General features: G+C 46.7%; 1 protein-coding gene and 1 pseudogene across 10 annotated transcripts in view; one reads left to right on the top strand and one right to left on the bottom strand.

Moving 5' to 3' along the window:
• The first annotated feature begins 912 nt into the window (after positions 1–912).
• On the top strand, positions 913–4433 carry LOC124005959 (annotated as a pseudogene).
• A 3923-nt stretch (positions 4434–8356) lies between these two features.
• grik5 (glutamate receptor, ionotropic, kainate 5) overlaps positions 8357–24043 on the bottom strand; it is a 154056-nt gene continuing 138369 nt past the window's right edge. For 8 of the 10 annotated variants that reach the window (XM_046314671.1, XM_046314670.1, XM_046314672.1 and 5 more), the window contains 8 exons: positions 23862–23975; positions 23374–23483; positions 22821–22994; positions 22196–22361; positions 19795–20020; positions 13861–13989; positions 13479–13645; positions 8357–10929 (listed from right to left, as the gene is read on the bottom strand). In XM_046314671.1, coding sequence (XP_046170627.1) covers positions 10303–10929; positions 13479–13645; positions 13861–13989; positions 19795–20020; positions 22196–22361; positions 22821–22994; positions 23374–23483; positions 23862–23975 — 1713 coding nt within the window. In that variant the 3' untranslated portion in view covers positions 8357–10302. Of the gene's footprint in view, positions 10930–13478; positions 13646–13860; positions 13990–19777; positions 20021–22195; positions 22362–22820; positions 22995–23373; positions 23484–23861; positions 23976–24043 lie in introns of those variants that run through there. The other 2 variants (XM_046314677.1, XR_006833614.1) reach the window with 2 other exon arrangements.

Raw genomic sequence — 24043 nt, 5'->3', positions numbered from 1 at the left:
ACTTGGGAGAATGATGATCTGAAACAGACAGCACATTCAGTATCAGAAGTAAAAATACAGCCAGACTGGCCTGCTACTCTGCCTTCCTAGACCTTATAAACTGTCCAGAGTCGATCCACAACTGATCCAAATGGAATGAAACATTCCAATCACAGGGCTTTTGCGCCATTATTCAAATGACATTTGCACTGCAGCCTAGAATATAATTTTGTTCTCACTTAAAAACAATAATGCAATTATTCATTGCAGTATGGGGTTGTTGGCTACTATAGTCTAGTTAGGATAATTGTATTGTCCCTAAACAAGATCAATAGGGGAGCTTTTGACCTGTGTGTTTCAATTCTTCACTGTTCTTTCATGTGTAATGATGCACCTGGCCTCTCAGCTGCATATCAGCTATTCCTATTTGTTCTTATCGATTCATATTTCAAATTGATGCATCTTTGAATGCTTTTATGTGTGGTATGATTGCTAGCTAGCCTATTGCAGATCTAAACAAACAATCCACCTACCACTATTGTCACTTTCAACTGTGGCTCGAGGGCCAGATAGACTGTTAGACCGCAGACTATTCTGGCCTGTGGTATAGTAAATGTTAACACATGTAAAAGCATAATGCATAAGGGACGTACCAAACCCCATTCATATAGGGGAGGCTCATGCAAGCAGATGAGGAAATTCGACTAGGATTGAATAAATTATATAGTAAAGCTTGCAAAAGAGCCAATGTTAACCAGGGGGGGAAATGCACTACCTTCCCCTGTGCACAATAAAAAAACACAAAACCCTCCCCAAAGCAAAAAGAAAGACGTTTGACAATCCTCCCCTATTTTGGACCACCCCTCCCCCCAGTAAATTGTGATCTGTCCCTTACCAGCTTCTTTGTGTCAACATCAGGCTGACTGACAGAAGATGGCCACCATGTGGAGGAGCCTGTCCAAATATATCTGTATCTTCTTCCTGCTGGCCCTGTCAGGCCTCTTCTTTCTGTTCAGCAACATTAACATTCTGGAGGTAGGGTAAATCCATCTGGCCTAATATGAACCAATCTCACATTGCTTCTATCACCCTCTCCCCCTCATCAGGGGAGCTACAATGGGGTGTCACTAGCTGCTCTTATCAACGTGGGTGTATTTACATGCACTAGTGTTGCTTTTAATTATATTGGGTGGCACAAAAACAGTCCACAGGAAGCCATAAGTTAAATACAATTCCATTTCAAATTACTGTGCTGGGTGGCAGGAAAGGTTGGAATTTGAGACAAAATATCTAAAGGATCATATTATTGAACAGACTTTCCAAATGTGGGTCTGTTGTAGACCCACTTCCTCTCTGTCCACATATGGTGCACGTGAAGGACTTTTATTTTGACATGAGGTAAGCAGAGGAAGTCGCTCTACATCATCAGACCCACTTCCTCTCTGTCCACATATGGTGCACGTGAAGGACTTTTATTTTGACATGAGGTAAGCAGAGGAAGTCGCTCTACATCAGACCCACGTTTGGAAAATCTGTTTAATAATACGATCCTTTAGATATTTTGTCTCAAAGTCGGCCTTCATAATGATCAAAAGTCTTGCCCATCGGCACAGTAAGTTGGAATGGAATTGTATTTAACTTCTGGCTTCTGTGGACTGTTTTTATGTACAGTGCCTTGCGAAAGTATTCGGCCCCCTTGAACTTTGCGACCTTTTGCCACATTTCAGGCTTCAAACATAAAGATATAAAACTGTATTTTTTTGTGAAGAATCAACAACAAGTGGGACACAATCATGAAGTGGAACGACATTTATTGGATATTTCAAACTTTTTTAACAAATCAAAAACTGAAAAATTGGGCGTGCAAAATTATTCAGCCCCCCTTAAGTTAATACTTTGTAGCGCCACCTTTTGCTGCGATTACAGCTGTAAGTCGCTTGGGGTATGTCTCTATCAGTTTTGCACATCAAGAGACTGAATTTTTTTTCCCATTCCTCCTTGCAAAACAGCTCGAGCTCAGTGAGGTTGAATGGAGAGCATTTGTGAACAGCAGTTTTCAGAATACTTTCGCAAGGCACTGTAAATACACCCACGTTGATAAGAGCAACTAGGGCGTCACGAAAACAGTAGGTTTTTAGATGCTACACTTGATGCATAGATTTTGCAAGCATCCGCAGAATGCAAGCCACTTTATCAAGTGTTCTTGGGTGTGAGTTGTGTGTCAAATACGAGTACAAACTCGTAATTTTACACTGAACAGCGCAAGCCTCTCACAGAGCTGTGCTGCTTATGTCCAGGTTTCATTGAAATTAATGGAAGCGTCACACACTCTGCAAAAGTTAGTGTCCAGTGTAGCATGCCTGTTAGTGACCTCTCCTCTTTACTCAGCAGAAGCTCAACTGCCAAGCAGTGTCAATGTTCTACCAGCACCAAAGCAGCATCAACTCAGATTTCCTCCCAGAGGGCCCTTCTCCGGAGCTACTGTAGCCAGGAGCCCTCACCGGAGGAGATAATCACCTGGCCACAGCCTTAGCCCCATTCGGTGAATGTGTCCCTGAACCAGACCAGTGACCCTGCACACAACCTTTTTGTGATCCTGCCAGCAGGGGGCAGGAGAGAGTTGCACGTGGGGGACTAGTTGGAGGCTCTGGTCCATATGCATGACTTCCAGGGGCGTCCCAAAAGCTATGGTGGAGACTTCTTGCAGGCCCGGCTGCATTCCTCCAAGTTGGGGGCAGGCGTTGCAGGACAGGTCTTGGACCACAGGAATGGGACCTACTGCCATTTTCCTGTTATTATGGCAGGGGTCTGCAAGGGTGGAGATGACCCTGGTCCATTCTAGAGAGGCAATTCACATTCTACAATGGATACGAGAGGAAGGCCCGACCGGATTCCCTTTCAGAGTCTGTTCCGCTCTGGAAAACTGTCCCAGACAACTGTATGTAACCTGAATCTGCCGACCGACCAGAAGCCGCTGTGCAATTTCAGAGACCCCCACACAGGGGAGCCCTGGTACTGCTACAAGTCCAAGCTGCTGAGCTGTGACCCACGGATCAACCACGCCAGGGGACCCTATGTGAACCATCTGCTCGTGAACAAGGAGGCATTGCTCTTTCAGAGATTAGTGAGTTTTACAGTATGTAAGTGAATGAGTTTAAAAGTGTGTGAAATGTATTCTCAGACTTTGTTTCCAATGTATCAGATTTCTTGCTGAAATGTGTTTATTTAACATTGAAATATGATTCTTTCTCCACTTTTTCTCAGTGGTGTAAACATCAAAGTTCCCATTCATCCTTCAGGGTCTGACAGTGTCATTGTGCTGCCTGAGAAAAAAGGTTGGCGAGCAAGGAGATACCACAGTACAACTATGTGTTTATCTTTTTAACACTAGCTAGCCAGCTTACTAACTGCTCAGCTCTGCTTTGTGGCTGTATCATTCAACCCTTGAGTGTTTCCGGGTGTTCAGGACAGTATTCAAGCCAACCACTGCATCTACAGTAATGTAAGGTGGGAAAGCACCTCTATTGCCTGTAAAGTGATGATGCTAGCTGGTACAAGATGCTTGCTTTCCTCTTTCAGACAAAGCAGACGTGGAGAGAAACAGCATGAAGACAGAGTCTACCAGGATCACTCCTTCCGGGTATTACTTCCAAGGGTCATAGCGAGTGCTGGGTGGTGGTATGATGCGCCTGTTTAACAACTCGTCTGCCACTCAGTGTCTGAAGGGCAAGGTGGTGTACATGTACAGAGACTATACTGTCAGACAGTGGTTTGAGTGCCTCAACACCTTAGTACCAGGTGAGTCCTGCGGCATCTTTCACTCTCTGCTGCCTCAGGTGCTTTCTAAAGCTCTCCTCTGTCTGTCCAACTTCCAACTCTCCCTTCCTCTTTGTGACAGAGCTGAAGGAGTTCAACCTTTACAGTCCTAAGAATGTGGGGCCCTTAATGGCAGTGGACAGCACCCACAACATCCTGCTGAAATACCGTTGTCACGGTCCTCCAATCCGCTTCAACACTGTCATCGCCAGTGAGATGCGCTATGTAGCTAATGAGCTGGAAGGCCTGACTGGCAGGTTAAACACTGTGGCGATTATCAGTGTATGGTCCCATTTCAGCACCTTCCCTGTGCAGCTCTACATTCGCCGACTACGCCACATTCGGCGGGCAGTGGTGCGGCTTCTGGACCGGGCTTCGGGACCCTGGTGGTGTTGCGCTCGGCCAACTTCCAGGCCCTGGACCCGAAAGTGAGCCTGTACAATAGTGACTGGTTCTCAGTGCAGCTGGATGGGGTGCTCATGGCAATGTTCAGGGGTCTGGATGTTTTGCTGATAGATACCTGGGAGATGACCCTTGCCCACCACCTCCCCCATTCCCTCCACCCACCTTCTATCATCATCAAGAACATGATAGACATTATCCTCTCATGTCTGCCCATAGTAGAGCTAGCATATTAAGATAGATTTATGTCAAAATTCTCTATCATTCAACACCTACTGTATACAATATTCAACAAATTCCTAGAAATGCCCAATTCTGCATACCATACATGTACATTATGTGCGCTTCCAATGACATAGACTGACCAAATGAATCCAGGTTAAAGCTATGATCTCTTATTGATGTCACTTGTTAAATCCACTTCAATAAGTGTAGATGAAAGGGAGGAGACGGGTTAAATAAGGATGTTTAAGCCGTGAGACAATTGAGACATGGACTGTGTAAGTGTGCCATTCACAGGTGAATGGGAAAGACACAATATTTCAGTGCCTTTGAATGGGGTATGGCAGTAGGTGCCAGGTGCATCCGTTTGTGAAAAGAACTGCAACGCTGCTGGGTTTTTCACGCTCAACCGTTTCCCATGTGTATCAAGAATGGTCACCACCCAAAGGACATCCAGCTAACTTGACACAACTGTGGGAATCATTGACTCCTTTGGCAGTGATTACAGCCTCTAGTCTTCTATTGTATGAATGGGGAGCATCGTTGCACAGATATTTAAAGGTCTTTCCAGAGATGTTAGATCGGGATCAAGTACGAGCTCTGGCTAGGCCACTCAAGAACATTCAGCGACTCCTGCATTGGCTTAGCTGTGTACTTAGGGTCGTTGTTTCATCAGACCAGAGAATCTTGTTTCTCATGGTCTGAGAGTCCTTTAGGTGCCTTTTGGCAAACTCCAAGTGGGCTGTCATGTGCCTTTTACTGAGGAGTGACTTCCGTCTGGCCCCTCTACCATAAAAGCCTGTTTGGTGGAGTGCTGCAGAGATGGTTGTCCTTCTGGAAGGTTCTCCCATCTCCACAGAGGAACTCTGGAGCTATGTTAGAATGACCATCGAGTTCTTGGTCACCTCCCTGACCAAGGCCCTTCTTCCCTGATTGCTCAGTTTGGCAGGGCAGTCAGCTCTAGGAAGAGTCTTAGTGGTTCCAAACTTCTTCCATTTAAGATTGATGGAGGCCACTGTGTTCTTGGGGACCTTCAATGCTGCAGAATTTTTTTAGTACCCTTCCGCAGATCTGTGCCTCGACACAATCCTGTCTCAGACCTCTACGGACAATTCCTTTGACCTCATTGCTTGGTTTGTCCCCTGACATGCACGGTCAACTGTGGGACTTCTATAGACAGTTGTTTGCCTTTCCAAATCATGTCCAATTAATTGAATTTACCACAGGTTGACTTCATCCCACAAAAGGTTGTAACTGAGGTGCATGAAAGTCATCATGTTCAAGAAGACATTTCTGCAGAAATCAAAACCACCTCAGATCCTGTAACCGTTCACATTTCTCTTATTCTCGCTACAGAGCATTTAACAAAACTCCAATTTTCAAACAGAGTTTGAATGTCACATTCATGTCCTTGTGACATTATGTGTGTACATTTTGATTAAACACTCAATTCAACAGTTGGATCACATGCTGCACATCCACGCTCTAACTAAACTAAATCATGAAAAAATTCCAATAGTATATGTTTATTGTGGGTTTTCATAAAAAATATTTATTGGATGGTGACATGTTGCTTGAGTTGGGATGGGGGGAATGGGATGAGGATTAGGGGTGGAGGCCCACCACTTTTCGTTTGTTCTCCTTTATATGCAAAACTGCGTAAATCTCCAATTATCTGTTTATCTGTATTAGTGCTGAGCGATTAGTACTTTTTGAGGTTGGTTCAGTTTCAGTTAGATTAATGAAAGATTATCACGATTTTCAATTTTAGTTTTTAAACATTAAAAGCATTATGAAATAATGACATTAACATTATTGTATTTTTTTAACAGAAATTCCAAGGCCAAAAATAATGAACATCTATTGCCAAAACATTGAAAATATTCCATTGTTTCTGCTAGGTCCACATTGGGTAGACATCAATTGAAAAATAGGAAATTACTATGAAATACTAAAATATTTCAGTTGGTTATATTACTAGTATATATTTGATGACGATATTGTTTGTCATGACTTAAAAGTCATCATCCCGTCTCTGCTCAGGCTATGTCAGCTCCAGACCTGAAATCAATTTACTACTTCTTCAAAATAGATAAAGCACACTTTCACCAACTTTCTCTATCCCTCTAGTCATTATGTTGTGTCCATTCCTCTCTCATGTGATCTGTGTGTATCTAACAGCTCCTGAGTGGCACAGCGGTCTAAGGCACTGCATCTCAGTGCAAGAGGTGTCACCACAGTCCCTGGTTTGAATCCAGGCTGTGTCACATCCGGCCGTGATTGGGAGTTCCGTAGGGCGGCTCACAATTATCCCAGTGTTGTCTGGGTGTGGCCGGGGTAGGTTGTCATTGTAAATAAGAATTTGTTCTTAACTGACTTGCCTAGTAAAATAAAGATATCATAACTGTATAAGTCTCTGTCAGTTTCCATGAGATAGTGACAGTCACAATTGGCTATATTGTACAAATTCATGAAAACAAAAACTCAATTTTTGGTCTTGATTTAAGGTGAGGGTTAGGCAAAAGGTTAGCAGTGTGGTTAAGGTTTAAAGTAACATTTTACTCATCATGCTTTTACACCTGCATTGTTTGCTGTTTGGGGTTTTAGGCTGGGTTTCTGTACAGCACTTTGAGATATCAGCTGATGTACGAAGGGCTATATAAATAAATTTGATTTGATTTGATTTGATTTTTTGAAGATAAATTGTAGAAATAGGTAGGGTTTATGATGCAGTGGTAGTGGCAACTAGTTTCAGGTCTCTGTTTGAGCCAGAAACAGCAAGTGCAATGGATTAGGTTCATTGTAGTTAATTACCACATTTCTGCACTGAACAATGTTGAATATTTGCTTAATGAAAACTACAACTCCCTTCAACCCTACGTCCCACATAATTCTTGATTTGATTTCTCTCGTGCGTGATTTTATTTCCCTCTAAAGAACTAACTAAATGGAATTCAAGTAATTGACGTCGGTCAATTAGTAGTTTAATAAACAACATTTTAGCACTAATCTACCTTAAACATTTGACATACTTTTTGTATGGTTATCTTTTATAAATGTTAGAAAGGGGGAGGTGTCTACAAGTCTCAGGTTTTTTTTTCTTACCTCTCCTGCATATGCTATTTTCATTCTACTTTTAAACTCTCATCATATTGTAAATAATTTCAAAACAAGTTCACATTTTTTGTTAACCTTACATTGTTGCCCCTCCCTGTTGCACACAGTAAGCTTGGCTGGTTTAAGATGAACTCATCAAACCTGTTACATTCAACGCTGTTACTTTGTCAACTTTTATGGTCGTTTTTCTTCTTTTAACCTCTGGAGATAAAACATGTTTGTTATGAAGTTGAACATGTGCTCTTTATGACAGAATGTTAACATGAAGTGAAATCAATAGCTATTACACTACCCAAAAGACACTATCAGTGGAACGACCCAGCTAAGATGGATACCACAAAATAATTAGGTGCTCAGCCTGAAACTGAGAAACATAGACAAAAAGACAAATTGTCAGACACACACTTTAACACTGCTGGAACAGACGATACATCATGCCAGCTTGGACAGATAGAATATATTTTTTTTATTCCAAACGAGTTTGTGTGTCTATGATTTAACATCAGGTGGTTGCTATGGAGAGGACGTACCCGTCACCCCTCACCTCTATCAACCCACCACTGCCCACCCTCCACCCATCTCCCCAAAACAGCAGCATCCTCCTATAGATCCGTACTTCAATAGGAACAATAATAATACAAATTTAATCATAATATTCAACATCATTCTTTTAATAATCCATTTAGCACTAGTATAGAAATATGAAAAAATGACAGAGAACTGAAAAGTTAACAAAAACGATTTGTTTGTTTTGTTGAGTAAACTCTCTCCCCCCACAGACAACCCTCTGATTCACTTTGGCTACCCCCCCCCCCCCCTTGACATTGTTATGCGTCCCAACACTCAAAGGTCTTCCTTTTCTTATCTCCTTTCCCTCTTCACCACTGATAGTTGAAAGGACCGGTTAGAGATGCACCAGTGCTTTCACCTGTCTATCCCTGTAAGATCAATTGTTATGTAGGAAAGGAGATGAGGAAAGGAGGCCAATGAATGGCCATCCAATGGTTTCACTGCATTGAGTTGAGACTAGAGTGGTGACCTATGCAGATGTGTGTGTCTGGCTCACTGATGAGGGTCCAAGAGAAGAACACAGAAATAATGATGTATTTCTTAGGTTACATGGTTATGTCTGTCAGTGTGTGTGTATGATGATCTGTGGTGTATGTGTGAGAGAGGCAGCAGAAAGCCTCAGAAAGTCTTGAACCCTGTAACATTATTCCCCATCATACTTTTAGAACATTAAACCATGACCTCAGTCTCCTCCGTAGTCATTGTGTGGCTATTAGTTATTTAAGGGGAATAATTACCAGATCTAAAGCTCCACAAGCTGTAATGAGAGGGCTCAGGGTGGTGCGGAGCTCTGTGTGGAGCTCTGGCAGGCGTCTGTGCTGCAAACAGCCAGTTCAACGTGATGTAGAGCAGGGAAGCTTTAGTCCCAGCCTCCGGGCAGCAGAGCCAAGCCCCCAGCAAGATGCTGCCCAGAATTACCAGATCAGGAAAAATCTCATTATGGAAGTAGTTCAATTAGGGATTTATCATTCTAATACAGTCCTCCTTTATTGTTGCATTCCTATTTTTTCTCTTACTCCTCTATCTTTCTCCATCGCTCTCTCATTTTTCTCTCTATCCTCTCTTCCTCTCTCTCTGTGCTATGAACAGAGGTAAAGAGGAGAAAAGGCTTGGCAAGTATTCTCCAGGATAAGAAGTCATTTCACATTGCAAAGCCTCTGATTATCATATACTTGGTATGATCATTTGTTCCTCTCACTTGCTGTAAGGACAGACCTCTGCCCACGTGCACACACGCACACACACACACACTATATTATGCATATCTGACTTTGTTACAACTAATTTCCAGCCAAATCTGCTTTTTTCAAAGTCGTTTCAAAAGCAGCTACGGGGTCCCCAGAGGAACAAAACACCTACTCCACACAGTAAACCTCAGGGGAGTGTTGTCTTCATAGTGTGTCGTGATCCACCACATTAGTCACATATATAGTCTTTATTTTTCTTTAACTTCCACTTAGAACAATGGTAACCAAACGACAAAGACAACAACAAAAAAATCTGGAAAATCATATAATTCTCTGAGTCAGTTTTAAAGTCTTCTGTTGTTGTATGTTCTATAGATTAAAGGTCCTCCAGGATCGATGTGGACTCCTCCTTCAGTGGTCACTGTCCAGAGAGGAAGAGCTGGACGCTCTAGGTGAGTCTGTGGTACCATGGAAAGGGAAAGATAGAGAGATGGAGAGAGAGAGCGGGGAGAACAGTGAGAGACCAACAGAGAAACCAGTAGGTCTGGCATCAAATTATGAGTTACCAGACTACTTTATCCAGTGTAGCTCAGTCCTGATTGGTCCACTGGTAAGTCAAGATAAGAACCGAGCAGCCATCTTCAAGTAAACCACAAAGCCAGAACACAGCAAAGCATGGTTGTGTGAACAGACTGGGCTAACATCAGACCCAGCTGGGCAGCGCACTGGAGAGCAAAGGAAGTCTCTCCTTCTCTCTCCTTCTGTATGGGTGTGTCTTTTGGTATCTGTGCAAATATATCCTTTCCATTGCTTCATCACACATCTCACAACGTCTTTGAGCCTTCTAATTCTCTCTCTCTCTTTCTCCCTCCTTCTCTCCCTGTAGTTCCCTCCTGGAGGCCAATGTACAGAGGGTCAGAGAATAGTGTCACTGAGCAGCTCAAAAGATCAGTTAAGTCACCATTAACTTGCCCCCATATACCCTCCAAGCCCTCCTAGATCGTCAGTCTTAGTCCTGCTTCCCCAGAAGGTCTGTGTCGGTGCTGCTCTGTGGGGGTGGTATGGGTAGACAGGGTGCAGGGGTGCTGTGGGGGAGCCGCCGGGGGCTGGACCCCCTTCCCCCCTCGCTGTCTGTGTTGGAGGAGGAGGGGGGAGGAGGAGGGGGCAGGCGTGGCAAGGGTGCAGATGAGGGGGGGATCCTTGTGGACCCCATCCCTGACCTCAGGCTCTGGATCCTCCTGCACTCCTGGCAGATCCTGACGTGTGTGCAGCTGCGAGGGAGCACCACGGGGACCTGTGGCTGGGGCGGGTGAGGAGGGGTGGTGTTTGCCCCCAGAGGGTCCTCCAGGAGTCGCTGAGGCCCAGGGCCCATGTCTGAGGGACCTCCCCCAGCCCCTACACCCGCTCCTGGCCCCCCTGCTCCCCCAGTCAGGGGTCCCGAGCCACTGTAGAGCTTGCCGTTGCTGAGGCGCATCTCCCGTACGAGGCGGAGTGGCCGCTGGGTCCCCAGGGCGATGCGGGTGGGGTGGCGGAGGGCCGCGGATTTGCCCAGGGGGCGGCGACGACGGGAACGGGAACTCTTCTTACAGGAGACGGCGTTTCGGAACTCTGTGATCATCTCCTGACAGACAGACACCTGGGAGAACAGAGGAGAGGGACGACGGGAAGGGAGAATAGGGAGAGATAGGGGGCGACAAAAGCAAAGTAGACAGACGGGGGAAAAAGAGGGAAGGCAAAGGGAAAGAGATAGAGGTGGAGAGTAGGAAGGTGGGGGAAAGAGGGAAGGCAAATGGAAAGAGATAGAGGGGGAGAGTAGGAAGGTGGGGGAAAATAGGGAAGGCAAATGGAAAGAGATAGAGGGGGAGAGTAGGAAGGTGGGGGAAAAGAGGGAAGGCAAATGGAAAGAGATAGAGGGGGAGAGTAGGAAGGTGGGGGGAAAAGAGGAAGGCAAATGGAAAGAGATAGAGGGGAGAGTAGGAAGGTGGGGGAAAAGAGGGAAGGCAAATGGAAAGAGATAGAGGGGGAGAGTAGGAAGGTGGGGGGAAGAAAGAGGGGAAGCAAATGGAAAGAGATAGAGGGGGAGAGTAGAAAGGTGGGGGGAAGAAAGAGGGGAAGCAAATGGAAAGAGATAGAGGGGAGAGTAGAAAGGTGGGGGGAAGAAAGAGGGAAGCAAATGGAAAGAGATAGAGGGGGAGAGTAGGAAGGTGGGGGAAAAAGAGGGAAGGCAAATGGAAAGAGATAGAGGGGGAGAGTAGGAAGGTGGGGGAAAAGAGGGAAGGCAAATGGAAAGAGACAGAGGGGGAGAGTAGGAAGGTGGGGGGAAAAGAGGGAAGGCAAATGGAAAGAGATAGAGGGGGAGAGTAGGAAGGTGGGGGAAAAGAGGGAAGGCAAATGGAAAGAGATAGAGGGGGAGAGTAGGAAGGTGGGGGAAAAGAGGGAAGGCAAATGGAAAGAGATAGATGGGGAGAGTAGGAAGGTGGGGGGAGAAAAAGGGGAAGCAAATGGAAAGAGATAGAGGGGGAGAGTAGGAAGGTTGGGGGAAAAGAGGGAAGGCAAATGGAAAGAGATAGAGGGGGAGAGTAGGAAGGTGGGGGGAAGAAAGAGGGGAAGCAAATGGAAAGAGATAGAGGGGGAGAGTAGGAAGATGGGGGAAAAGAGGGAAGGCAAATGGAAAGAGATAGAGGGGGAGAGTAGGAAGGTGGGGGGGAAAAGAGGGAAGGCAAATGGAAAGAGATAGAGGGGGAGAGTAGGAAGGTGGGGGAAAAGAGGGAAGGCAAATGGAAAGAGATAGAGGGGAGAGGAAGGTGGGGGAAGAAAGAGGGGAAGGCAGGAAGGTGGGGGGAGAAGGAAGGTGGGGGAAGGCAAATGGAAAGAGTAGAGGGGAGAGTAGGAAGGTGGGGGGAAGAAAGAGGGGAAGCAAATGGAAAGAGATAGAGGGGAGAGTAGGAAGGTGGGGGAAAAAAGAGGGAAGGCAAATGGAAAGAGATAGAGGGGGAGAGTAGGAAGGTGGGGGAAAAGAGGGAAGGCAAATGGAAAGAGATAGAGGGGGAGAGTAGGAAGGTGGGGGAAAAGAGGGAAGGCAAATGGAAAGAGATAAAGGGGGAGAGTAGGAAGGTGGGGGGAAGAAAGAGGGGAAGCAAATGGAAAGAGAAGGGAAACAGGGTGGAGGTGGAGTAAAAGAGATGGTAGGAGGAGAGGAGAAACGAATGAGGGAATAGAAAGGTAGAAATGGGGGGGGGGCAATGAAAGTGGTGATGAGGGGAGATGTAGAGATGGATAGAGGTTGGAGAATATCCAAAGAGCAGAGAGAGTTAATACAATCCACACAAATTACCAACTGAACAGAACAAATTGTGTTCATTATATATAATATATAATGGTACATAATGAACTATGAACAAACAGGCAGGCCCGCAAACTGAGGTGTATGTAGACAAACAACACACCCAAACAGACACACACACACCTCTAACATTCCAACAGCATCACACACTTGCAAAAAAGTTCCAAAAAATGCACCAAGGGCACATAGACATTATGGAATATTCTCATCTACAAAATCATAACAATGATGAATAATACTCTTACACAAACAGAAACAGTATTCCTTATCAGAAAACAGACACTGATTGACAGAATGACGGGTGTGGCAGACACACAGAGAGAGGAGTGATCCAAGAATGGAAACGAAGAGTACCAGCATGTGAGGCATGTAAAAGAAGATAGATCATGACATTTAATGCCAGGGAAATCATTACACACTGCAAGCAAATATTGGCATCACAATATTGGCTTATCCATACCCTGTACTAAACATGAACACTTTCTGATCACAGTCAAAATACCGCGATCACACACCAACGCTAGTACTATAGCATGCCAACACAAGTACGTTCACACAACATGTGACTGGACCCTGATCTGCTTACAAAAGAAATCTTTCCTACTTCATTTGAGGTTCAGTTGTAAAATAGCAACCCTCATCATCCATGCACAATACATAGCAAACCCAACAGTGAAACACACAGAATAGACACACTGATTAACACACACACAAATGGTGCCAGAAGCAGCCCGACGAACACATATTCAAACACACACAGTTCCAGAGGTGGCCCAACAAACACACACACTGCACGGCAGAGGATGGGGAGTCAGGGTTGGTGTGTTGCCATGGGGACCTACTGGGGTGGGTCTGTGGTGTCGGCGAGGGCAGGAGTGAGGGCGTACCTCGTCTGTCTCTGAAGAGCAGCGCGTCGACCACACAAACTCCATGATGGCCACGAACACAGCGATGATGAGGCCACAGATCAACACCACGAAGATACCCCCAATGTTCTCCATGCCCAGACCTGTGGAGGAGAGACATGATGGTTAATACACACACATACAGTACCACTAATATGCCCCTGATTTAACACAAGAACAGTTACACACACAATACCACAGACCCTGGTAATCTCCCATCTTACAGTACATTCAGAACACTCACAGACATTAGTTGAGATACAAAGCTGCAAAGACACAGAGTAGTGTCAGAGTAGTAGAAACAGAGTAGTGTACTGACCCTTGGCTCTGTGATCCTCCTCTTTAGGGCACTGTCCTCCCTCCCACCACCTCCTCTTCAGGATCTCCAGCCTGTTGTTCTCCTGCAGGTGCAGGATGGCCATAGTGATCTCCTCTCTGAACGGAGAGCCTGGGAGGAACAAAAGGAAAAAGGTATGAGGGGATTAAAGATGAAGAGGAATTAAAAGGATTGTGGTCTCCTCCCCTTCTCATCCAGATGTTGTGGGTTGTACCACTCCCCCATCTCTCCCTGTCTCCCATCCTCCCTCTATTTCACCACCATTTTCACACAATCTCTTCTCTCTTTCCCATCTCTCCTTTTTCCCCATCTCTCCTCTTTCCCATCTCTCCTCTTCCCCATCTCTCCTCTTTCCCATCTCTCATTTTTCCCCATCTCTCCGTCTCTCCTCTTTCCCATCTCTCCTCTTTCCCATCTCTCCTTTTTCCCCATCTCTCCTCTTTCCCATCTCTCCTCTTTCCCATCTCTCCTTTTTCCCCATCTCTCCTCTTTCCCATCTCTCCTCTTCCCCATCTCTCCTCTTTCCCATCTCTCGTTTTTCCCCATCTCTCCGTCTCTCCTCTTTCCCATCTCTCCTCTTTCCCATCTCTCCCCTTTCCCATCTCTCCTCTTCCTCATCTCTCCTCTTTGTCATCTCTCCTTTTTCCCCATCTCTCCTCTTTCCCATCTCTCCTCTTTCCCATCTCTCCTCTTTCCCATCTCTCCTCTTCCCCATCTCTCCTCTTTCCCATCTCTCCTCTTTCCCATCTCTCCTTTTTCCCCATCTCTCCTCTTTCCCATCTCTCCTTTTTCCCCATCTCTCCTCTTTCCCATCTCTCCTCTTTCCCATCTCTCCTCTTTCCCATCTCTCCTTTTTCCCCCATCTCTCCTCTTTCCCATCTCTCCTCTTTCCCATCTCTCCTTTTCCCCATCTCTCCTCTTTGTCATCTCTCCTTTTTCCCCATCTCTCCTCTTTCCCATCTCTCCTCTTTCCCATCTCTCCTTTTTCACATCTCTCCCCTTTCCCATCTCTCCTCTTTCCCATCTCTCCTTTTTTTCCCATCTCTCCTCTTTCCCATCTCTCCTTTTTCCCCATCTCTCCTCTTTCCCATCTCTCGTCTTTCCCATCTCTCCTATTTCCAATCTCTCCTTTTCCCCCCATCTCACCTCTTTCCCATCTCTCCTCTTTCCCATCTCTCCTTTTTCCCCATCTTTCCTCTTTGTCATCTCTCCTTTTTCACCATCTCTCCTCTTTCCCATCTCTCGTCTTTCCCATCTCTCCTCTTTCCAATCTCTCCTTTTCCCCCCATCTCACCTCTTTCCCATCTCTCCTCTTTCCCATCTCTCCTTTTTCCCCATCTTTCCTCTTTGTCATCTCTCCTTTTTCACCATCTCTCCTCTTTCCCATCTCTCCTCTTTCCCATCTCTCCTCTTTCCCATCTCTCATTTTCCCCATCTCTCCTCTTTCCCATCTCTCCTCTTTCCCATCTCTCCTTTTCCCCCATCTCTCCTCTTTCCCATCTCTCCTCTTTCCCATCTCTCCTTCTCCCCCCATCTCTCCTCTTTGTCATCTCTCCTTTTTCCCCATCTCTCCTCTTTCCCATCTCTCCTCTTTCCCATCTCTCCTTTTTCCCATCTCTCCCCTTTCCCATCTCTCCTCTTCCCCATCTCTCCTCTTTCTCATCTCTCCTTTTTCCCCATCTCTCCTCTTTCCCATCTCTCCTCTTTCCCATCTCTCCTTTTTCCCCATCTCTCCTCTTTCCCATCTCTCCTTTTTCCCCATCTCTTCTCTTTCCGATCTCTCCTCTTTCCCCATCTCTCCTTTCCCCATCTCTCCTCTTTCCCATCTCTCCTCTTTCCCATCTCTCCTCTTCCCCATCTCTCCTCTTTCCCATCTCTCATTTTCCCCATCTCTCCGTCTCTCCTCTCTCCCATCTCTCCTCTTTCCCATCTCTCCTCCTTCCCATCTTTCCTCATCCCCATCTCTCCTCTTTCCCATCTCTCCTTTTTCCCCCATCTCTCCTCTTTCCCATCTCTCCTCTTTCCCATCTCTCCTTTTTCCCCATCTCTCCTCTTTGTCATCTCTCCTTTTTCCCCATCTCTCCTCTTTCCCATCTCTCCTCTTTCCCATCTCTCCTTTTTCCAATATCTCCCCTTTCCCATCTCTCCTCTTCCCCATCTCTCCTCTTTCTCATCTCTCCTTTTTCCCCATCTCTCCTCTTTCCCATCTCTCCTCTTTCCCATCTCTCCTTTTCCCATCTCTCCTTTTTCCCATCTCTCCCCTTTCCCATCTCTGCTCTTCCCCATCTCTCCTCTTTCTCATCTCTCCTTTTTCCCATCTCTCCTCTTTCCCATCTCTCCCCTTTCCCATCTCTCCTCTTCCTCATCTCTCCTCTTTGTCATCTCTCCTTTTTCCCCATCTCTCCTCTTCCCCATCTCTCCTCTTTCTCATCTCTCCTTTTTCCCCATCTCTCCTCTTTCCCATCTCTCCTCTTTCCCATCTCTCCTTTTTCCCCATCTCTCCTCTTTCCCATCTCTCCTCTTTCCCATCTCTCCTCTTCCCCCATCTCTCCGTCTCTCCTCTTTCCCATCTCTCCTCTTCCCCCATCTCTCCGTCTCTCCTCTTTCCCATCTCTCCTCTTTCCCATCTCTCCTTTTTCCCCATCTCTCCTCTTTCCCATCTCTCCTTTTTCCCCCATCTCTCCTCTTTCCCATCTCTCCTTTTTCCCATCTCTCCTCTTTCTCATCTCTCCTTTTTCCCCATCTCTCCTCTTTCCCATCTCTCCCATTTCCCATCTCTCCTCTTCCCCATCTCTCCTCTTTCTCATCTCTCCTTTTTCCCCATCTCTCCTCTTTCCCATCTCTCCTCTTTCCCATCTCTCCTCTTCCCCCATCTCTCCGTCTCTCCTCTTTCCCATCTCTCCTCTTTCCCATCTCTCCTTTTTCCCCATCTCTCCGTCTCTCCTCTTTCCCATCTCTCCTCTTTCCCATCTCTCCTTTTCCCCATCTCTCCTCTTTGTCATCTCTCCTTTTTCCCCATCTCTCCTCTTTCCCATCTCTCCTCTTTCCCATCTCTCCTTTTTCACATCTCTCCCCTTTCCCATCTCTCCTCTTTCCCATCTCTCCTTTTTTTCCCATCTCTCCTCTTTCCCATCTCTCCTCTTTCCCATCTCTCGTCTTTCCCATCTCTCCTCTTTCCAATCTCTCCTTTTCCCCCATCTCACCTCTTTCCCATCTCTCCTCTTTCCCATCTCTCCTTTTTCACCATCTCTCCTCTTTCCCATCTCTCGTCTTTCCCATCTCTCCTCTTTCCAATCTCTCCTTTTCCCCCCATCTCACCTCTTTCCCATCTCTCCTCTTTCCCATCTCTCCTTTTTCCCCATCTTTCCTCTTTGTCATCTCTCCTTTTTCACCATCTCTCCTCTTTCCCATCTCTCCTCTTTCCCATCTCTCCTCTTTCCCATCTCTCATTTTTCCCCATCTCTCCTCTTTCCCATCTCTCCTCTTTCCCATCTCTCCTTTTCCCCCATCTCTCCTCTTTCCCATCTCTCCTCTTTCCCATCTCTCCTTCTCCCCCCATCTCTCCTCTTTGTCATCTCTCCTTTTTCCCCATCTCTCCTCTTTCCCATCTCTCCTCTTTCCCATCTCTCCTTTTTCCCATCTCTCCCCTTTCCCATCTCTCCTCTTCCCCATCTCTCCTCTTTCTCATCTCTCCTTTTTCCCCATCTCTCCTCTTTCCCATCTCTCCTCTTTCCCATCTCTCCTTTTCCCCATCTCTCCTCTTTCCCATCTCTCCTTTTTCCCCATCTCTTCTCTTTCCGATCTCTCCTCTTTCCCCATCTCTCCTTTCCCCATCTCTCCTCTTTCCCATCTCTCCTCTTTCCCATCTCTCCTCTTCCCCCCCATCTCTCCTCTTTCCCCATCTCTCATTTTCCCCATCTCTCCGTCTCTCCTCTTCCCATCTCTCCTTTTTCCCCTCTCTTTCCCATCTCTCCTCCTTCCCATCTTTCCTCATCCCCATCTCTCCTCTTTCCCATCTCTCCTTTTTCCCCCATCTCTCCTCTTTCCCATCTCTCCTCTTTCCCATCTCTCCTTTTTCCCCATCTCTCCTCTTTCCTCATCTCTCCTTTTTCCCCCCATCTCTCCTCTTTCCCATCTCTCCTCTTTCCCATCTCTCCTTTTTTTCCAATATCTCCCCTTTCCCATCTCTCCTCTTCCCCATCTCTCCTCTTTCTCATCTCTCCTTTTTCCCCATCTCTCCTCTTTCCCATCTCTCCTCTTTCCCCATCTCTCCTTTTCCCATCTCTCCTTTTTCCCATCTCTCCCCTTTCCCATCTCTGCTCTTCCCCATCTCTCCTCTTTCTCATCTCTCCTTTTCCCATCTCTCCTCTTTCCCATCTCTCCCCTTTCCCATCTCTCCTCTTCCTCATCTCTCCTCTTTCTTCATCTCTCCTTTTTCCCCTTTTTCCCATCTCTCCTCTTCCCCATCTCTCCTCTTTCTCATCTCTCCTTTTTCCCTCATCTCTCCTCTTTCCCATCTCTCCTCTTTCCCATCTCTCCTCTTTCCCATTTCCCCCATCTCTCCTTTTTCCCCATCTCTCCTCTTTCCCATCTCTCCTCTTTCCCATCTCTCCTCTTCCCCCATCTCTCCGTCTCTTCTCTTTCCCATCTCTCCTCTTCCCCCATCTCTCCGTCTCTCCTCTTTCCCATCTCTCCTCTTTCCCATCTCTCCTTTTTCCCCATCTCTCCTCTTTCCCATCTCTCCTTTTCCCCCATCTCTCCTCTTTCCCATCTCTCCTTTTTCCCATCTCTCCTCTTTCTCATCTCTCCTTTTTCCCCATCTCTCCTCTTTCCCATCTCTCCCCTTTCCCATCTCTCCTCTTCCCCATCTCTCCTCTTTCTCATCTCTCCTTTTTCCCCATCTCTCCTCTTTCCCATCTCTCCTCTTTCCCATCTCTCCTCTTCCCCCATCTCTCCGTCTCTCCTCTTTCCCATCTCTCCTCTTTCCCATCTCTCCTTTTTCCCCATCTCTCCTCTTTCCCATCTCTCCTTTTTCCCCATCTCTCCTCTTTCCCATCTCTCCTTTTTCCCATCTCTCCTCTTTCTCATCTCTCCTTTTTCCCCATCTCTCCTCTTTCCCATCTCTCCCCTTTCCCATCTCTCCTCTTCCCCATCTCTCCTCTTTCTCATCTCTCCTTTTTCCCCATCTCTCCTCTTTCCCATCTCTCCTCTTTCCCATCTCTCCGTTTCCCATCTCTCCCCTTTCCCATCTCTCCTCTTCCCAATCTCTCCTCTTTCTCATCTCTCCTTTTTCCCCATCTCTCCTCTTTCCCATCTCTCCTCTTTCCCATCTCTCCTCTTTCCCATCTCTCCTTTTTCCCCATCTCTCCTCTTTCCCATCTCTCCTTTTTCCTCATCTCTCCTCTTTCCCATCTCTCCTCTTTCCCATCTCTCCTTTTTCCCCATCTCTCCTCTTTCCCATCTCTCCTCTTTCCCATCTCTCCTCTTCCCCATCTCTCCTTTTTCCCCATCTCTCCTTTTTCCCCATCTCTCCTCTTTCCCATCTCTCCTCTTTCCCATCTCTCCTTTTTCTCCATCTCTCCGTCTCTCCTCTTTCCCATCTCTCCTCTTTCCCATCCCTCCCGATCCATCTCTCCCCCATACCTCCCTCCATCCCTCTCCCCATACCTCCCTCTATCCTTCCCCATCACCCCTCCTATACCTCCCTCCACCCCTTTCTCTACCATACCTCCCTCCCTTCCTCCCTCTCTCCCCATACCTCCCTCTCCTCATCCCTCTCCCCCCATACCACCTTCTATCCCTCTGACCACATACCTCCCTTCCTCCATTCCTCTTTCCCCCATACCTCCCTCCCCCATCCTTTTCTCTCCCCATACCTCCACCCCTCTCTCCCCCATACCTCCATCCCTCTCTCACCCAGTGGCATGCCGATGCCGTAGCCCTTGGTGTCCAGCAGACCACCAATCTGGGTGAGATTACAGTTGAGTTTGCGGTAATACTCATTCATGGTGCTCTCCAGGAGGAAGGCATATTTAGAGTTGACCACGCGGGCAATGCCCTCCTCCGTGCTCTTCACAAACACACTGGGCTGCTTGGAGTGCATGTAGTTCCACATGCGCTGGTATGTCTGGTAGCGCGAGTTCTGGAGGGAGAAAGGAAGGAGGGAGGGAGAAAGGAGGGAAGGGAGGAAGGTGGGGGGGTGGAGGAAAGAGATGGGGAGGTAGGAAAGGGAAAGGAGGGGAAGGGAGGGGGGAGAAGGGATAGAGACAGAAGGGTAGAAAAATATATATACTGTATATATATATACATTTCCTCATATTTACTCATAATTAAACAGATGCATTATTCTTCATCCACATGCAGCTGAATCAAACGCCAGGGGGTAGTGTACATACAATATGTCATGCTAAGGAACAGCATAGACACAGAGTCAAGGTAACAGCAACCAGTTAGATACAGTATTGTATATGCAACAAAACAGGTTAGATGTGGGTTGGATGTGAAGGACTCTTCGGTAGTGTGTACAGTTAAGAGGTGGAGAGAGGGATGATACAGCATCAAGGGAGGTCTGGGTAAGCACAATGAACATACACACAATAAAGATACACAAACAAACACTCACACTCTAACCCCACACACACACACACACACACACACTTCCGGCGCCGACAGAGATGGCCGCCTGTTCACCCACGACTTCGTGGCCACGCACGCCTCCAACTCAATCATCAAGTTTGCGGACGACACAACAGTGGTAGGCTTGATTACCAACAACGACGAGACGGCCTACAGGGAGGAGGTGAGGGCCCTCGGAGTGTGGTGTCAGGAAAATAACCTCACACTCAACGTCAACAAAACTAAGGAGATGATTGTGGACTTCAGGAAACAGTGGAGGGAACACCCCCCTATCCACATCGATGGAACAGTAGTGGAGAGGGTAGCAAGTTTTAAGTTCCTCGGCATACACATCACAGACAAACTGAATTGTTCCACTCACACAGACAGCGTTGTGAAGAAGGTGCAGCAGCGCCTCTTCAACTTCAGGAGGCTGAAGAAATTCGGCTTGTCACCAAAAGCACTCACAAACTTCTACAGATGCACAATCGAGAGCATCCTGGCGGGCTGTATCACCGCCTGGTACGGCAACTGCTCCACCCTCAACCGTAAGGCTCTCCAGAGGGTAGTGAGGTCTGCACAACGCATCACCGGGGGCAAACTACCTGCCCTCCAGGACACGGACACCACCCGATGTTACAGGAAGGCCATAAAGATCATCAAGGACATCAACCACCCGAGCCACTCCCTGTTCACCCCGCTATCATCCAGAAGGCGAGGTCAGTACAGGTGCATCAAAGCTGGGACCGAGAGACTGAAAAACAGCTTCTATCTCAAGGCCATCAGACTGTTAAACAGCCACCACTAACATTGAGTGGCTGCTGCCAACACACTGACATTGACACTGACCCAACTCCAGCCACTTTAATAATGGGAATTGATGGGAAATGATGTAAATATATCACTAGCCACTTTAAACAATGCTACCTTATATAATGTTACTTACCCTACATTATTCATCTCATATGCATATGTATATACTGTACTTTATATCATCGACTGCATCCTTATGTAATACATGTATCACTAGCCACTTTAACTATGCCACTTTGTTTACTTTGTCTACATACTCATCTCATATGTATATACTGTACTCGATACCATCTACTGTATGCTTCCCTGTACCATCACTCATTCATATATCCTTATGTACATATTCTTTATCCCCTTACACTGTGTATAAGACAGTAGTTTTGGAATTGTTAGTTAGATTACTTGTTGGTTATTACTGCATTGTCGGAACTAGAAGCACAAGCATTTCACTACACTCACATTAACATCTGCTAACCATGTGTATGTGACAAATAAAATTTGATTTGATTTGACCTAAACATTTACTCACAAACACACATGCACAATCAAGCACACAGTCCAAATGCACTGACAAACACAGATGCCAACACAGATGCCAGCAGCTCTTACATAAGCAAACACTGACACTCAGCCACTTAACACTAACAGCCATAAAGAACACAACAGGAGCTCAGAGACATGCCAGCAAATAGGGAAACAACTACACTCTCACACACACACACTGTGCTCAACCACATACCCACCTCACCATACACACACATACAAATAGGAGCGATCTGAGACATGTCGGCAAATACTAGAACAACAGCACACACACACACACCTCCCTACCAGTCGTTCTCCATTCAAAGCTCTACATACGCCCCCCAGGGCCAGCGTCGGGCCGTACCATGAAGAAAGTCATGGTGCTCCCCCCGTGGATAGTGCCATACTCGATGTTGGTCTGGTCGGCCAGGTCGTCAGGAGACTCGATGGGCACCTCCATCCTCTGGACGGTCAGGAAGGCTGCCAGGTTGGCCGTGTAGGAGGAGATGATGATCAGAGTAAACATCCACCTGGGAGAAGAGAGAGACAGTTACAAAGAGTAAGAGAAGGAGAGGGGGAAGAGAGAGAGGGAAAGAGAGGTAGGACTAAGGGGAAAGAATAGGAGAAGTGACACCATCAGAGAGAGAGAGAGAGAGAGAGAGAGAGAGAGAGAGAGAGAGAGAGAGAGAGAGAGAGAGAGAGAGAGAGAGAGAGAGAGAGAGAGAGAGAGAGAGAGAGAGAGAGAGAGAGAGAGAGAGAGAGAGAGAGAGAGAGAGAGAGAGAGAGAGAGAGAGAGAGAGAGAAGAAAAGACAGAGAGAAAGAATAAGAGAGAGACAGAGAGAGAAAGTCAGAGAAAATAGAGTTTGACAGAATCCCAGACAGGGAGAGAAATGAGAGAGGAGAGGGCAACAGAGAGACATCTACTCGGACTGAGACATACAGACTGATACATACTTACCCACCCATCTACACACACACACAGACTTACCAGACCCCTGAGACGCAGCGTGTGGACAGGGCACGGGGCATGATCTCAGAGCCCTGCTGCATGAAGCCTCCTACAGGGAACCACAGGCTGTTTCCTAGTGTGTACTGGTTCTCCAGCATGTCCTTGTGCCCCTGCAGACATGGGTGGGGGTTGTACCACTCATAGGGACTTAACCTGGAAGTAGGAGAGGAGGAGAACACTCTTAGAAGAAAGGGTTCTATAAGGGCTATTTGGCTGTCCCCATAGGAGAACCCTTATTGGTTTCAGGTAGAACCCTTTTGGGTTTCAGGTAGAACCCTCTTCTTCAAAGGGTTCTTCTACGGCGATAGCACCTTTTTTCTAAGAGTGTAGAGGAGAGAAAGGAGCATAAGGACCTCTGTACACAACATCTGTCTATCTCAACCAAGGCATTTTCATTCGGTGTGTATATAAGCTACAATAACTCATTATTCCTCAATTGTGTCAACCAAAATGCCTAAACAATTCCAGAGTTCCTCACTAGTTTCCTGTTCCTGTTGCCCTGGGTTACTGTGGTGCTCTTTCATGCACTTACCTTGCAGCCAGGAAGAGCACACAGCTGACAGCCAGGTAGGCGAGCAGCATGAAGAGCCAAACAGCCGGAGAGAAGGGGTCCAGGAAGGAGAAATACCCCGGCTTCCTCCCCTAAAACAGAGACAAGAGAGAGAGATAGGACAGGGTGGAGTGGCCCTATTACATTACATTACATAGCTGTCATGTAGTTCCTCTTTCAACCACAGAGGAACAGTGTTCTTCCCTGCAACTGTACAGCACATCATCTCTGCAATGTGAAGCTGTTCATAATGCAACAAATGTAAGCCTCAGAGAGTTGAACGGTAAACGTGTGCGATGTACAACCATGAACTCTATAAGACCCATCCATTCTAACTTTCAGAATCAGATATCCTCGATAGCCTCAAGGAAATGCATTGTCATGGCCCATAAAATAAAAATAATCAGGATAGCACAAACAGCAGTGGGGGAAATCCAATACACCCAACTGCTCTGGTGTGTCTGCCTTACCAGGTGGACTCTGTACAAGATGCTGATTCCTAGTGTCATGAAGGGCTTGGAGAAGTCTATGACTTTCTCCCTCTCAGAGGTGATGGTAAAGCCTGCTACTGCCAAGTCTGCTTTCTGTAGGGGGGGGGAGAAAGAAAGAAAGAAAGAAAGAAAGAAAGAAAGAAAGAGAGAGAGAGAGAGAG

The sequence above is a fragment of the Oncorhynchus gorbuscha genome, linkage group LG19 (assembly GCF_021184085.1).
Source record: "Oncorhynchus gorbuscha isolate QuinsamMale2020 ecotype Even-year linkage group LG19, OgorEven_v1.0, whole genome shotgun sequence".
Classification (NCBI taxonomy): domain Eukaryota; kingdom Metazoa; phylum Chordata; class Actinopteri; order Salmoniformes; family Salmonidae; genus Oncorhynchus; species Oncorhynchus gorbuscha.
This window is presented reverse-complemented; position numbering and strand designations above follow the sequence as displayed.